Source organism: Henckelia pumila, chromosome 2, assembly GCF_033568475.1.
Source record: "Henckelia pumila isolate YLH828 chromosome 2, ASM3356847v2, whole genome shotgun sequence".
Lineage (NCBI taxonomy): Eukaryota > Viridiplantae > Streptophyta > Magnoliopsida > Lamiales > Gesneriaceae > Henckelia > Henckelia pumila.
The window spans coordinates 159,558,039-159,575,618 of record NC_133121.1 but is presented as its reverse complement, the minus strand read 5'-3'; the positions used below and the strand labels follow the sequence as shown (position 1 = coordinate 159,575,618).

General features: G+C 34.6%; 1 protein-coding gene across 1 annotated transcript in view; it reads right to left on the bottom strand.

The window, feature by feature from the left end:
* The window catches only part of LOC140883469 (uncharacterized), a 28,844-nt gene extending 12,607 nt beyond the window's left edge, over window positions 1–16,237 (bottom strand). Inside the window, exons 1-8 of the mRNA XM_073289946.1 lie at window positions 16,158–16,237; window positions 15,990–16,085; window positions 15,230–15,307; window positions 14,370–14,452; window positions 10,684–10,735; window positions 8,023–8,112; window positions 7,856–7,924; window positions 7,613–7,714 (exon numbers count right to left, since the gene is read on the bottom strand). Coding sequence (XP_073146047.1) covers window positions 7,613–7,714; window positions 7,856–7,924; window positions 8,023–8,112; window positions 10,684–10,735; window positions 14,370–14,452; window positions 15,230–15,307; window positions 15,990–16,085; window positions 16,158–16,178 — 591 coding nt within the window. The 5' untranslated portion in view covers window positions 16,179–16,237. The remainder of the gene's footprint in view (window positions 1–7,612; window positions 7,715–7,855; window positions 7,925–8,022; window positions 8,113–10,683; window positions 10,736–14,369; window positions 14,453–15,229; window positions 15,308–15,989; window positions 16,086–16,157) is intronic.
* Window positions 16,238–17,580: the final 1,343 nt, after the last annotated feature.

Genomic DNA, 17,580 nt, shown 5'->3' with positions numbered 1-17,580 from the left:
TTTCTTAGTCAAATCTTTTTTTGAATCTTTCTTTCCAAATAAGAGTTTTCCATGTGTTTTCTTTGTTTAATGTTAATTGGAATGTTTGGGTTCCAACAAAGATTCAAGTCTTCTCATGGTCAGCAGTGTTGGCTGTTGAGTTCGGATATGATGTAGAGGAGATGGCCTTCATGTGCTTTGAGCCCAAATTGGTGTGTGCTACGTTGGAAAGAGAGGAATCGCAGGATCACATGCCAATACATTGTCCTTTCACGAGCGGTTTGTGGACTAGAGCTTTTTTGGAGATGAGATTAGTTTGGAACGCAAGATTTATTCGCCACAAATCTTGGACATCTTGGTAAGAGAGGGAGAATTTTTGGACAATGGTGGTTCAGGGTATTTGTTGGTTGGTGTGGTTGGAGAGGAACGGAAGAATAATCGAAAATATTGAAGAATCAGTAGAAGAGCGTCTTGGTAAGAGAGGGAGAATTTTTGGACAATGGTGGTTCAGGGTATTTGTTGGTTGGTGTGGTTGGAGAGGAACGGAAGAATAATCGAAAATATTGAAGAATCAGTAGAAGAGCGTTGGGAAAATATCAAGATTATAACTACTACTTGGAGTGGATCACATAAAAAGTGTAAGAATGTTTCACAATCATATTTATTAAGAGTTTGGGCTTTTGTTTACTTGATATGATTAGGAAGTCGGTCTTTTCTTTTGTCGTTTGCGGATCTCGTCGCCTTTTGTAATTATATATTTCACATATATAATATATTATCGTTTCTTATCAAAAAACAGAAAGAAGTTAGATCCTGTACACAACATTCTATATGTAATTTTGTATCTCTTGAACATCTATCACCTGCATATCGAGTTTTTGTACCTAGATTGGATCAGTTCAGATTCCTTCGAACATAAAGGATTCGAGACCCAGGATGGAAAACCGCAGCGTTTGATGAGATTACAGCACTGTAGAAAAACAAGACTTGGTACATCACTGACCTTCCCCTAGATAAACGGACAACTGGATGCAAATGAATATTCTCTATTAAATGCAAAGCTGATGTTAGTGTAGAATGAATCTACGCACGACTAGCTATGTAGCACGGATATTGCAAAAAAAAAATTCCGAAGTATCGGACACGGATACGACACGCCGATACGCATGTCGGATACGGCAAAATTCGTGTCGTTGACTTTTTATGTTTGACCAATCGGATACGTTTTGGACATGGCTAGGATACGGCATGGACACGACATGGACACGGCAAGGACACGTTTCCGGATACGTTTTTGGCAAAATTTCAAATTATTAAAATTTTTAGGGGTTAAATTGAAAAAAAATTAAATTTCTGAGGACTTATTTAATAAATAAATAAATGTGAATTGGGCTTAAAAGCCCTAAATTAAATAATTAATAGTCAGTTTCTGTTCTTTCCTGCTCGGCCGGTTTCTGGAAAGATTATTAAATATGGTTTTCTATCTCTACAATTTTATTTTTAATACTAAATTTATATATAATATTTATATATATTTTAATAATTGTCGTATCCTAATCGTATCGTGTCTTATATTTTCAAAATTTGTCGTATCTGTGTCGTATCCGATACGATACCCGTATCCGTGCAACACAGACGACTAGTATGGGATTGACTATAAAAAAACATTTGCTCAAGTGGCCACACTCAATACCATCAGATCAGAGTCCTATTGTCAGTAGCTGCGAATCGGGAATGGCCCTTGTATCAACTTGATGCCAGGAACGTTTTTCTTAATGGAGACCTCGAGGAGGAAATTTATATAGATACCCCTCCAGGTTCCAAAATAGGATCAACCACCACCACGATATCCAGATCAAGGAAGGCATTATACGGCCTAAAGCAATCACCTCGAGCCTGGATTTATCGGTTTACCAATGTCCTGAAAGGATATGGATGCACCAAGAGTCAAACTATTAACACTTTGTTTGTCAAACATGCAGGAAAAGGTAAAATCACGGTCCTCGTTGTCTATGTTGATGATATTGTATTTATAGGGACTCAAGAAGATGAGATGGCTTATTTAAAACCACTATTGTCGAAGGAAATTGAAATGAAGGATCTCGAACACCTCAAATATTTTTTTTGGGACGGAAGTAGACAGATCATCTCTTGGGATTTCAAGTTTACAAAGTATGTTTTCGACCTATTGAAAGAAACTGGTATGTTAGGGAGCGGGAGCAAACCAGGGACACATCACACATCCATTAGTTGACGAGGGAAGATACCAAAGGCTCGTTGGAAAATTATTCTCTATCCCAACCAAAGTTTACATGGATGGTGTGTATCCGGTACTGAGGTACCTAAAACATATCGCCCAGCTTGAAGGGGAGTGTTGAAACTTGAAAATAAAATATTATCTTATTATCTAATAAGTTAGCAGCTAGGATAATAATTGGTTTGCAATTCAAATTCAGAAATTGGATTAGATTTCTTAGATAGACTGTCGGACACTTAGGATTTAATATGTTTAATTTAGATAAAGATTTTATATTATTGGTAAGGTAAGATATTTCCTAGAATTAGTAGGATTTGATTCGGATTTGATTGTGTGAATTTTATCTGTTTAAAGTGTAACATTCTGCACTTTTGTATATATGAAAAAATAGTGAAGAGGATCGTTTTTCCTCTCATGTCTACATCGTGTATTAAATTCTGCATGGTATCAGAGAGCGGGCTCGATCATGAATTATAAAGCAGCTATGGTTGGCTCTAGTTCTTCATCCACGACCAGCAGTGCAAACGACTCAACCAGTATGGCCGGTTCAAGCAGCTCCAGTGGCGTAACCATTACGACCGGGAATGTGCAGTCCGACTCTTCCCTTCAAATAACAATCCACAAATTGAATGGGAAGAATTATATGGAGTGGGCACAATCGGTTCGACTTGTGATTGATGGCAAAGGCAAAGTAGGGTTCATAAACGGCGAGGGTCAAACCCCCAGATTCTTCTGACCAAAAATATAAGCAGTGGCGTTTCGAGAATTCCTTGGTCACAACATGGTTAATTAACTCTATGGAGCCAACAATTGGCAAACCTTTCATGTTTCTTCCTACTGCCTGTGATGTTTGGGAGGCGGTTCGAGAAACCTACTCCGACATGGAGAATTACTCTCAATTGTACGAGTTAAATTCTCGTTTATGGAAGATACAACAAGGCAATAGAGATGTCACGACATATTACAATGAGTTGATGATTCTATGGCAGGAATTGGATCTTGTTGATGTCGATGAGTGTGAGAATAGCAAAGACAGTTCCCGCTACAAAAAAAAATGGAATGTAACAGGATATTTGTCTTCCTCGCAGGACTAAATAAGGAACTTGACGAGGTACGGGGTCGTGTTCTAGGACGAAAACCTCTGCCAAGCCTTCGGGAAGTGTTCTCTGAAGTCCGTCGTGAAAAATCTCGCCGCCTTGTGATGCTGAAACACTGAAATTAATGTAGAGTCCGAGGGTTCAGCTCTTGTAAGTCGAGAAACCACTTCTGGGGCCAACAAACCAGACGGGGCATCTAGACCTTACTGCGAGAAATGCAACAAGCCATGGCACACTATAGACACTTGCTGGAGGATACATGGAAAGCCAGCCCACCTCAAAAAAAGGTTTAGTACCAACAGATCTAGCACTGGTGGTCATGCTCTTCAAGCACGAAGTAACGATTCTGGGCCACGCTCATCATCCTCAGACCCCTTTCCGTTAACAAAGGATCAGTTAGAGCACCTGTTCAAACTATTTGACTCTCGCCTAGAAAAACCAAATTCTTCATGTTCAGCTCAGACAGGTATATCTTTCTTTGCAAATGTTGCAAATTCAATGGCTAACAACCCCTGGATTTTAGATTCAGGTGCAACGGATCATATGACAGGATCATCGCATGTTTTTTTCTTCCTACGTCCCTTGGGCTGGAAATCAGAAGGTTAAAATTTCCGATGGCTCTTTTGCCTCTGTTGCTGGGAAAGGGACTGTAGTTATTTCTCCTTCCTTGACCCTTACAAATGTGTTGCATGTCCCCCCTTTATCCTATAACCTTGTGTCTATCAGCAAACTAACTCTTGATCTTAACTCCCGTGTCATGTTTGTGTCTTCACATTGTGAATTTCAGGATTTAGCCTCGGGGACGATGATTGGCAATGCTAGACAGGATGGTGGCCTCTACTATCTTGCTGCCCACTCTTTCCTTGCAAGACCTGATCAGAACAAATGTCTCAACTCTGTTTCCACCTCGAGTGTCAGTCACATTTTATTATGGCATAGTCGATTAGGTCATCCAAACTTTATTTATTTGAAAAAGTTGTTTCCCAAGTTGTTTACCAATAAAAATATTTCTACTTTGCATTGTGAATTTTGTGAATTAGCTAAGCATCATCGATCCATTTTTCCATCTCAACCTTTAAAAGGTCAGCACCGTTTACTATGACTCACAACGACATTTGGGGACCATGCAAAGTAAAAACCTTAGTGATAAACGATGGTTTGTATCTTTTATTGATGATCATTCACGGATAACTTGGGTATTTCTTTTGAAAGATAAATCAGAGGCAGGAATCACTTTTAAAAATTTTTACAAAATGGTTCAGACTCAATTTCAAACTAGGATCAAAATTTTTCGAAGGGACAATGGCACGGAATACTTTAATAATATGTTAGGGGGATTCTTTCGAGAGCAGGGAATCATTCATCAAAGTTCATGTCCCCATACACCACAACAAAATGGTGTAGCTGAACGGAAAAATAAACACCTCCTTGAAGTTGCTCCGGCTATTAGTTTTGAAACTAAAGTTCCGAAATATCTTTGGGGAGAGGCAGTTTTGACAGCTACCTATTTGATAAACAGATTAGCCTCCAGAATTTTGAATTTTCAATCTCCCATGAACGTTTTTCAGAAGCATTTTCCCAATACACGCCTGATCACAAAAATCGCTCTTAAAATTTTTGGTAGCCTCGCTTTTGTTCACAATTTCGATCCTAATAGTTCTAAACTGGACCCAAAAGCAGTTAAATGTATTTTCATTGGTTATCCTGCAAACCAACGAGGATACAAATGCTTTGACCCTGTTACACAAAAAAAAATTATTTCAATGGATGTAACATTCATTGAAGGCAAGTCGTATTACCACGATCACCTCAGGGGGAGTCTAGCATCAGTGAAGATGACTGTCTAACCAATTCTAATTTTAATATAGAATTGGAAAATAACGAAATATCTTACATGCCTAGACTTGAACCCATTATCCATCATTCTGACACAATAGAGCCAAGCGGGAATCAGTTCAAAGGGTTTGTGTATACAAGGAAAAAGGGTGTAAAGCAAGGGGGAGCCTCTGTCCCGCAACAGAACCATGAATCAACCCCTGGGCCTAATCATGGAACTCATAATGAAGTCTCAACAATTCCAGATGATCAAATTCCTGGTACTCTTGAAAACACCTCGAACAACCTTGATATTCCCATTGCTTTAAGAAATGGTTTTCGATCATTCACAAAACACCCACTTTCCAACTTTGTATCTTACAAAAAATTGTCATCCTCCTATTGTTTTTTTGTCTCTCAGTTAGATACAATTAGGATTCCAAACAATGTACAGGAAGCTCTAAAGATACCTAAGTGGAGAGAAGCGATTTATTAGGAAATGAGGACTCTAGAAAAGAACTCTACCTGGGAGAAGGTTGACCTAGTGGGAAATCTGTTGTAGGCTGTAAGTGGGTTTTTACCCCAAAATACAACTCTGATGGATCCCTGGAACGATATAAAGCGCGCTTGGTTGCCAAAGGATTTACCCAGACGTATGGGATAGACTACACAAAAACATTTTCACCTGTGGCTAAACTCAATACAATTCGAGTTATCCTCTCTGTTGCTGCAAACCTAGATTGACCACTAAACCAGATGGATGTGAAAAACGCTTTCCTAAATGGTGATTTAGAAGAAGAAGTGTACATGGAACGACCACCAGGGTTTACCGATCAATTTGGATAAAAAATATGCAAGTCAAAAAAATCCATTTATGGACTGAAGCAGTCTCCCAGAGCTTGGTTTGAACGATTCACTAAATTTGTGAAAAGCCATGGCTATCAACAAGGACAATCTGATCATACTCTATTCACAAAACGATCAAATACTGAAAAAATTTATGTACTAATTGTTTATGTTGATGATATAATACTGACAGGAGATGACATTGAAGAAATGAGCAGATTAAAGAAAAGCTTGGCAAAGGAATTCGAGATGAAAGACTTAGGTCAGCTGAAGTATTTTCTTGGAATGGCGATAGCAAGATCAAAAAGGGGAATCATGGTGTCCCAAAGAAAATATATCCTTGATATCTTGAATGACACAGGTATGAGTGGTTGCAAACCATCAGAAACTCCTATAGATGCAAATGCTAAACTAGGAGATATCAAAGATGGAACTTCAGTAGATACAGGGAGGTATCAAAGGCTGGTTGGAAGACTGATTTACCTGTCTCACACACGTCCTGACATAGCTTTTGCAGTAACTTTGGTCAGCCAGTTTATGCATTCACCATGTGCAGAACACCTTGAAGCTGTGCATCGAATTTTGAGATATCTCAAAGGAACTCCAGGGAAGGGATTGTTCTTTGAAAAAAGTAAAAAAAGAGAAATCGAAGTATATACTAATGCAGATTGGGCAGGATCTGTCACGGACCGTAGATCAACCTCTGGTTATTGCACATTCGTGTGGGGCAACTTGGTAACATGAAGAAGCAAGAAGAAAGAGGTAGTTGCAAGAAGCAGTGCAGAGGCTGAGCTTAGGGCCTTAACAAACGGAGTTTGTGAACTACTGTGGCTCAATAAAGTTATGGAGGAACTGAAAACATCTAGGAGTTTTCCAATGAAACTTTATTGTGATAACAAGGCGGCCATTAGTATTGTTTACAATCCTGTTCTTCATGAGAGAACCAAACACATCGAGGTTGACAAGCACTTTATGAAAGAGAAGCTTGAAGAAGGAGTAATTTGAATTTAATTTATCCCAAGCTTATTCCAAGTTGCTGATATCCTAACCGAGGGCTTATCCAAACAAATCTTTGAGGAACAAGTAAGCAAGTTGGGCATTATGAATATCTACGCACCAACTTGAGGGAGAGTGTCGGACAGTTCGGATTTAATATGTTTAATTTAGATAAAGATTTTATATTATTGGTAAGGTAGTATTTCCTAGAATTAGTAGGATTTGATTCAGATTTGATTGTGTGTATTTTATCTATTTAAAGTGTAAGGTAGGATATTTCCTCTCATGTCTACATCATGTATTAAATTCTGCATAGACTTCCATGATTTTTGGGCTTTTGTTAGATAGAGTTTTCCAATAAATACTCCATGTATTTCCTCAACCCACAATACCCATCCTTGACAGGATCAAACTAAAAAACCCACTTAAAAGTTAAAACGTGAACATAGAAAAAATAAAAGGAAATTTAGAAGCATGAGTCAGAAACTTGACACGGGAAATAGGACCACTTTCAGTAGCTGCCCTTTCAAATAAACATAACATACATTGAATAAACCATGGAAAAAAAAGGCTACCTAAACAAAGAAGACATTTGTTTATTTCAACTTTAATGGATACTTGCCAGTCGAGCCCTCAGAGTTCGAATTTTTTGTAACGGCATCACTAGTTCCCAGTAAACATGACTCCAAAGTGTCTCTCTGTGCTTGATCTCATTCTTCAGAGCCTGTTTTTTGAAGATTGATAGACAAATAGAAACTCTCAGTAAAATCTTTAAAAAAGTAATAGAAAAATTTTGTATCTTTTGCGAACTGTAAAAGGTGACGGACATAATATTTTTTTTTTTTTTGAAGTGGTGAAAACCTACAGAGTACATGTTTTCTGTAGCTGATTTTCTCAATAATACTTTATCGCCATTGGCCATTTGCGTATTTATCTGAGTATAGAGTGAAAAAACAAGTAATGAGAACCAAAAAACAATAGTATGCATGAATGTGTAATTCTAACCATGCAGTTCACATGGCAAACACAAACCTCTTTGTATAAATCAACAGCCTCTTTATAGAACTTCTGTTTTGAATATCCAGACTTTCTCAACTTTGAAATTGCATACGCACTTTTTAGCTGCAAATACAAAATGATATAATCTCAAACTTAAAATAACTTCTGCCTGTGCCCTCGTACCAGGTCTGTACGCAGATGGAAGCAGCATCAAATTATTAGTTCCACCTTCCAGTTGTAGAACTCAATTTACCCAATGGAAAGCCGTTGTATCATGAGTGGTATCTAGGAGTAAATTCTTATTTTCCATTAATAGAATGGGCCATAAAATGCTTTGTACACAAGCAAAGCAAAAGTTATTTCCAGAGTTTCATACTATTTCCCAGTTGTAGATTTTGATAAAATTGCTTTTGGCTGATTGGAACATAAATTTCTATCATATTGAAGTTCTAGGTATTGGATATTCATATATATACTTTATTTTATAACTCTTTTGTGTCAGGAAAATAACCTAAATTAGTTCTATTCACGCTATTTTCTCAATCTCAACATGGTAAAGGAGACAACCATAATCTAGGTTTTCCTCTCTGTCTCTCTTTGATCACACATGCACAAATATAGAAAAATTCACTGGACACTGCAAAATATTGTTACATGGGGCCAGTGTTCTAAAAATCGGCCTAGGCAGTAGGCGCTGACCAACCGCACCGAAAAAATGCTAGTTGGCCAGCCTAGGCGGCCCTAGGCACCGACTAATCGGTCCAGGCGACCCAAGGTGCCTAGGAAGGCACTTAAATAAACTCAAAAGTAATTTTTTTAACTTTAAAACCTATATTTTTTTGTGTTGGGCTTGGAAGAAAACCTATTTGTGTTGGCTTGCCCTAACACAAACTCCATCTTCATATTTCAATTTTCTTTTTTTTATATATATAGGGAACGAGATTATATTATATATATAAAATTTAGTGTTACACTATGTAGCATGGGTGCTGCAGGAAAAAAAAATTTCGGAGTATCGGGTGCGGGTTGCGTGTCGGATACGGTCAAACCCGTGTCGTTGACCATTTTCAAGTTTGACCCGTTGGATACGGTCTGGGTACGACTTGGGTACGGCGTGGGTATGGCCCGGGTACGTTTTTTGGTACGTTTTGGACTAAATTACAAATAATTTAAAGTTTCGAGGGTTCAAATGAAAAATAATAAATTTATAAGGATTTCTCAATAAATATATTAATTTTAATTGGGCTTAAAAAGCCCTATCTCAATCCGTTACTTCTCCATTCTATAGTCCTTACTGCTCGCTCCCCATTCTTTCTGCTTCTCATCATCGATCATCACCAACACCACTTCTAAACTGTTCCGCCGCACGCCGCCGCCTCAGCTGCCTTATCTTTAGGATTTTTAATGCTTTATATATATATATATATATATATATATATATATATATATGTACTATTTATTTTTTAATCCTAGCCGTATCCTAGCCGTATCGTGTCCTATATTTTCAAAATTTTCCGTATCGCCGTACCCGTATCGTATCCGATCCGATACCAATACTCGTATCTATGCAACATAGGTGTTACATATACAAAAAGTTGATAAGATATCCGCACACGGAACCCGTAAAAGTCAAAACAATATCAACAACACATTAAGCTCAATCTCTGACTAAATCTAAAACCGAAAACGTGGCAAACCCCTTGTGATTCCTAATCCATGTGAAGCCCGTAGCTTGATCTTGTCCCAACACGTTTCACCCGAGTCCACTATATCTTCAATAATTCTCCTATTCATTTACAACCAGACAGACCAACAAATACAATGAACCGCTACTGTTCAAAGCAATCTCCTCCTCTTACCAAGGTCATGTTTCGCCCGAGTCCACTATATATCTTTCAATTCTCAATTTCTGTTGCCCTATCTTTCGAACCAAGGCGGAGAAATCGATTTGTACGGATAATGCTTCAATTTCTGCTTATTCCGGTGGATCCATCTAGTGGCGCCTAATCCCCGCCTAGGCGTTAGGCGTTGTTCTGTCGCCCGACTAGCGCCAAGCGAATTTTAGAACCTTGCATGGGACCCACAATTCATGCAAACAATATTCCTCAGACATTCTCAATCTTTTAACGGCTCAGTTATCTAAGGTAAAACCAACCACTTCACCCAAGGTACGAGATATTTCGTCCTCCCAAGTTTTTGTTTGCTAGGTTGACATCATTTTCTAATAGTAAAACGAATAATAATAAAAATTATTACTAGCAAATCCCCCCTGGAACAATGATGGATTCATAGTTCTTAAAGGACAGACACATACACACCAGGTGCAAGATGAGATCGACCAGAAAAAAAGGTACTCCTAGTAACTATGTACAAGAAATGCTTGTGATTCTTCAAAATCACTGCAATGTTTCCCAAAATACTAATACCTGATATTGGGGATGAAGATCCAATCACATTTCCCAAGTCGTGGGACCATAGGAGACACAACAATAGGTAAAAAACACTTCAACATGTTTTTGGAAATGCAACCAAATTTGACATAGAATTTACCAGTAGCACAGAAATGTTAAACAGTTTTCGTAGCCAAAGCTCAAAAAAAATCAGCGCTATGAATATGCTAAAAACCACAAAGCTTAAACAAATAATTAATAACTTTGGTCCATGAACCAAAAAAAACGTGAGCATATACTGTACCTCTAAAATGATATCTTCTTTTGTCCTTTTCCAGCCATCTCTTGAGAACCATCTAATCCACATCATAAGAGTTTCAAGACACTCAATCACAAAACCAAATAAGAGTAAGCATGATCAATTGTCTATCAACACAATGGACTGGGTAGAATTTTTTGAATTATCTTCAACCGATAAATTTATATTGAATTCAATAAACTTTGAAAAAGTATTTATTTTGTTTTTAATAAGAAACGATAATATATTATATTAATATGAGAATAATTACAAAAAGCAGACAAGTGGTCCGCACAACCTAACACCAAGATCTGAAAATATTAACAGCATATAGAACTCCAATGCCTATAAATCTGAAATCGAAAATAACTTAAAGTCTTTGTGCTTCCCAATCCAACTAGGGGCTTGAAAAATATTAATTTCAATTTGAAAATATATATATATATATATATATAAGAGGTAAGGAATTAAGTAAGAGGTCCACTTAATATTATAAGACGACAAAGTGGGTTGTGCATACAATTGAAAGGTGAAAGGGGTAAAGTGGTGAAAATATGAAATAAGGGGGTAAGTAGGCACGACAGATAGTTCAAGAGGTTGCTTAAATATTTTTCAAATTCGAGGAGAATGACTAAAACATTAAAATTGATTAAAAAATTTGGACAGACAATTTATGGAATTCTTTACTTCAGATATTGCTCTTTGGAAAATAACTAATATAGACAGGGAAACTATATGATGTTAAAATGTCAGCAATTCAGATGCACGGGTCCTACAAAAGAATTTTACTCTCATTTGACTATTATTTAGTAGTCATCTTTAGTTAATTTTAGAATTTACATGATTTTCAAATGCCAAAATGGCTGATAAATTCACATAATTTTAAAGTTCTTAACTCAGATGCACAGTTAGTTTGTATGGTAACTTCGAAGAACTTGTGAAAACAAAGCTTTGTCGTTCCTTTTCATTTATTCTTTTTTCTTATATTGAAAAATAAGATTTTTTTAAATGATTAGTGTGCTTTAATATGAATATATCATGTTAAAGTTCTAGAATCATAATGTAATTCGTTTCTTGATTTACGTGTTTCCTACTCTAAATGTAGTTTGCCTACAAATCAGCATTTACATCTTGTACTCTCTTGTATAAAAGTTTATGATTAGATTTTTTTTTTCTCACAAGCTTTTACTTTTCACTCTTCCTCAACTAGTATTACAACTACAACCCACAAAATTAAAATTTAAGAATCTGAAGCTAAGACCTGCCAACAGCAAAAGTACCCATGACTCTGCGATGGTAAATAATCATTTATATTTTGTTTTCCTTAACTCCTGTCTTTCCACGCCAATAAATCACAAATTTTTCATCTTTCAGTATCTCGGTTCAGTAAAGCCCATCGCAGAGAGAATTTCACAAGTATGTTGGGAAACTCTACAGATTAAACTTAACAAATTATGATTATGACTGTAAAATCTTATAGATAAAAATCACATCTTGAAGGAATTATTATATAATGGTTAAAGTTTTTGCCCACAGCAAAATAAATAAAGAAGGCCGTTTACGAAGTAAATTCTGAAATACTGATTTGTTGATTTATTGGAGAAAATATAATTCTTCGTTAAACTTATTACCAACAACCGCCACCTATGATGAACAAAATCCAAATTTAGAACAGAATTTTATCAAATAAAAAGTAAAATGAGTTATAATTCATGGTTACTGAACTAGGATATTTATGGTAATTAAGATCAAACAAATAATTCAGATTAGATCCACAAAATTTATTACTCGAAAATATTAATCCATCACTGCCTTTTCAAGCCGTAACATCAATTCTACCTGTGACGTGACTTGATAACTAATTTCTGAAGGTTCTTTTTCTTTGTTTATTATTATCACTCTGAATACTATTTTATCATAAAGGGTACAGCATTTTGTTAGCTTATATTTTCCCTTACCAATAATGTAACTCCTGCACCATTCACTGAATAGGTATAAAACATCCCTAAAACCTGATGAAAGGTTCTCTTGGTTCTATTTAACAGGGCCCACACTGTCATTACAAAGCTTTCCTAAAACACGGCGGCCAATTACTAAAATGATGGGAGAATGAATGAACATACATGTCTCAATCTGCTAAAATAAGTTTCCGAATTTCAATCTATAGAATATATTCAAACTTTATGGTTTTTATAGTATGAATAACTAGCTCAATAAACCACTCTGCTAATATTGATGATACCTTAAACACATAAGAGTTTTGTACTAGTAAATAAAATGATGTTTCTATAGCTAGCCAAACGAGCATGAAATTCCCGATATTTCTGGATTGAATTTTTTATACTAGCTCAACCTTAACAGACATGCATAATTTTAAATATTTCAAGATCATTAATTATTTATGAAGTGATGATTTTTTAAAGAGAGATTTTCCAATATGGCCTTCCTTAAACTAACATAATCAATTTTGGCCTTCAAGTAAGTTAATTTTTATAAATAGCCTTTAGTTCCAAAAATAACCTTTAAAATATATTTTTTTAGTCTTTTTTTTAACCCATTTACATAAGCACAACAAACATATTTATTAAATTACAAAAATACAAGTTCATAATTAAAATCTGAAAGTTTATATATAAAAGAAACAACTAAAAATATATTAATGAATTTTCTACCAAAATTAATAGTCAAATAAAAGATAAATTTGCATTTAAAAAAAGTAATTGATTGGTTAATTAAGAACAATTCTTATTTTGCAATATGAGATAGATAGTGCAGAGTTAAAACTTTTATTTTTTTATTTTTCTTATTTTTAAATAGAAAATAAATAATAATAAAAATATGTATGAAGATAAGAATACGTATTATAGCAAATTAAATAAAAAAAATTACATCATTCATAACAAATTAATAATACTCAAATTTATTTTTTAAAGAATCTGAATTAATTGGTGAATTGTTACTCTCAAGTTAAAATTGAAATGTCGATATGAATAATTTGAAATATGGAAGAAAAAATTAAGATTTTGTACCATCATTGAATTAAGCATATTAGACTTTAAGAAAATCTATCTATGGATTTCATATCATAAACTTATATTTCTTATAATTGTTAAAAAAAATTAAGAATATAAATGGAAAAATTATGAATTAAAAACAAAAAAATCGAAAACTACCTATAGGCTACACTATGTTATAAATTTATTATTCAAAAACTAAAAGTTATATTTCAGTACTATATTATTAAAAAATTTAAATATATATTTTTTAAATATGGCAAAACAAATCTTAATTCCCATACAAAAAATGTTAATAGATAAGCACAACATATAACTAAGGAATTTTTAAGGATCATAGTCGATCTCATGAGGGTATTGTAGGATTATTACATTAAAGTGATTAAACAAGGCTATATTGTGAAATATTTAACAAAAAAGGTTATTTTTAACAATAGCCTTTTGAGAAGGGTATTTTGTTATCTACCCTCGGTCAACCATTATTTTAAAAAAAATGACCTCCTGTATTGTATTTCAAATATACTTAGGGAGGTTATTTTTTAAAAAAATGGTTGACGAGGTCCATTTTCCCAAATATCCCCTTTTGAGAAGTGCTAAAATAATTAAATTCTCTTTTTTTAAATGATCTCAGATAAAAAAACTTAAGAGCAAATTGCATTAGTCAATAGTCCTGCTCACCTACTCCAAAAAGAGATTGGTTCACGAGGCGAATAAGGCTCATACACAAATCCAGGACTTGACATTGACACTTGAAGAGCACCCTGCATGCCAGAACATGTAAGCATGAGCCAATTAACTGTTTAGCCTGTATGTTTAAGGCTAACAGAGTAGATAACCATTCTACTGATAACATGAAATGACTATCATCATCATAATCATCATAATAATAACCAAGAAAACAGTGTCAAATTCATCAAAGAGCTGATGAACAAGGGAAATTTACAGAAACTTAAAAATCATAGTGTATCTCTGGATAAAGAGCCAAGAGAATACCAGAATTGAATGCTAGAAGAGGAGAAAATTTTAATTCAAGATCACCATACCATTAAAACATCAAAATAATTAAAAATGTCAAACTTTCTATCCATCTTTATAAAAAAAAATTAACTCCCTATGAACAGGCAGAGTGAAACTAAGAGAATTTTTTAAGAAACATACACGTGCACAGCCCAGACAGCAGTGGGTAGGTATTCTTTACAACTTGGGAAAAAAACTTTTGTGATGTTATATATATCTATATATAAATGTATGCCCTTTCTTCATTTTCAACCACAGCTTACAGAACAAGAAAAGTGAGGGTTCTGATAAACTTTCTCCTCAAATACGATAAGAAGTTCAAATTTACTTACAATAGCATGTTTAGTTCTCATATGATGTCATTAAACTTTTTGGATGGCAGAGTGGTGAAATTTTATCATGCATCAATGTTCACTCCCACTTCACGATGCACATCATTAGCTATCTGATAAAAATATGTGCAAAAGCTCTTGAATTAATGAAGACTATTATAATTCATAAGTTGGAAGACATTATCGTACCATTTGTCGGACTTGAGCTTGAGGTTTTGCTTGCATACTAAACAACCTTACCCAGCTTGAATTTGGTGAATTGGCTTCCTATCAAGCAACATAGGGCATGTCACAAATGAATGGAAATTAACAATAAGAGCAACTAGGAGGATAATATTTAGAGACCAATTATCAAGCCCAACCATGAATAAGTATTTTTGAGAGGATGCAGTAGCATCTTGGAAAATGTACTCAAATGTTGTCCGCATCTTTAGAAAAGACAAAAAGGAAGTCAACAATTTTCTACGACATCTTTCTACTTCTGGAAATTAGGAAATATAAGGCGTCAGACAAACAATAAGTGGGTATCCTTTGGCCTCCAGTGAGGGATGATGGAAGGGGAGGTCGATTATATAAATGCATGTGGAGAGAGGTCATTTCTCAAAATCTTCCGGTGCTTTGTCAATAAAAATGGACAAAGAGTTATCATCAATGAAGGCGACAAACTTCTAAAAAAGGTAGCAGCACAACCCACTCAGCTCAAATTTTGTTGAATATTTGGTCACCACTGTGAAACGTGAATCAAGAAGCGTAAAAGACCAGAGCAGATACTTTGCCAAAATCGTTAGGCTCTATCATAACATGAGAATAGTATTGAACATGTATCTAGTCTAGGGGTAAAGGTTGAACAATGAAATTAAAATACAATAAATAGGACCAAATGTGAAATATTGCATATATACATCGATTTTAATCTTTGATTTAGAAACAATAAAGTAGAAAGACGCACCAATTTCAGCGGCCAATAAGAAGGTTCCAAGGAAAGCTCGAGGGACGAACGAGTAGGCGTCAGATGCAGCGAAATACGGCCTGAAACTCGCCGAGACTGCAAGAAAACGAAAGAGAATGCAGCAATCACCAATAATGGAAGGGTAGAAGGATTGAAGAGAAAGCGTACCTGTACAAGAGCGTTGGCCATCACTCTATAGAGCTTCGGCCTTCGAGTCGATGGAGAGGTTGCTGGTTTACCTATATTCAATAAAGTATTGACTTTCTTTTTCTTTTTTTGATTGAAATATAGCTGAATTTATTTTATTTTTTTTATAAAAAAAAACAACTTGTAATTTATTTAAGTTGTGCTTGATGGGGTATTTGAATTTGAGAGAGGATTTCAAATTAATGGATTTGAAAATTATTGATTTGAATTTTTTTTTTTTTATTAAATACATTGCTTGGATAAACATAGAATTTCAAAGTAAATTTTAAATCTATTAATTAGAAATATGTTGCTTGCCTAAAAAATTTAAGAATTTCAAATCTTAAAAAGATATACTCTATTATTTTTTATTTCTTTATATATATATATTTTTTTTTAGAAAAATTTCTTTATATATTTTGAAATTAAAACAAGTATTATTATTACAAAATAACCATGTCTAATTTAAAATAATATAAATTTACATTTTATTTATTTAAATTGTATTAAATACTAAATTTACATTTATAAACTTTAAAAAAATATTTTTTAAGCTAAAAAATAACTAATATAATCTAATACATCAAATAATCGAATTTTTTTAATAATAAAATCATCAAATCCATCAATAGTTAATGCTCTTTTATAGTCAATAACATAAAAATTTCTCGTAATAAAGTTCAAATATTGATAAAAATATGTTGGAAAAATAAAAAAATAATACAAAAGAATTTCATAAGACAAATTTCAAACAATGGTTTTTAGAAAAAAAAACTCGAGAAAATTTCAACAACTAAATTCTTCGACGAGCTCGATATTCTTCATATATTTGTGTCGCCAAAGTTTCTCAAAACATTGTTCATTCCCTTATTCAAACTGCCATTATTTGTTCTTCTTGATCAACCCAAATCATTTTCAGTCACAACTCTTTGTCCTCTTTCTCGGTCCACTTAATCTAATAAACAGATATTATTAATAACATATCGCTCAAATGCAATTAATAAGAGACAATTTGATCAAATTAATTACACAATATTGACCATTGGTCATCATCGTCACCATTGCCATCATCATAAGGATCGACATCGTCCTCATGAGGGTAGACGTCGCTACACTATCAATAAGTTTATGCAAGTAGGACCGAAGCCTTTATTGGGTGATGAAAATCCTGAACAAGCAAGAGGTTGGATGTCCAAACTCGAGAGTGCTTTTCGAGCTTTTGAGTGTACTAAAGAGCAGAAACTGGAAGTTCTAGAATTTGTTCTAGAAGATCGAGCACACTTATGGTGAGATGACAAGGCTACTCAGGCACGTACAGAGAGAGGACAAGTGACTTGGGGGGATTTCTGTCAGCAGTTTCAGAAATTATATTTTTCTCCAGCAGTTCGTTTGGCACGATCAATGG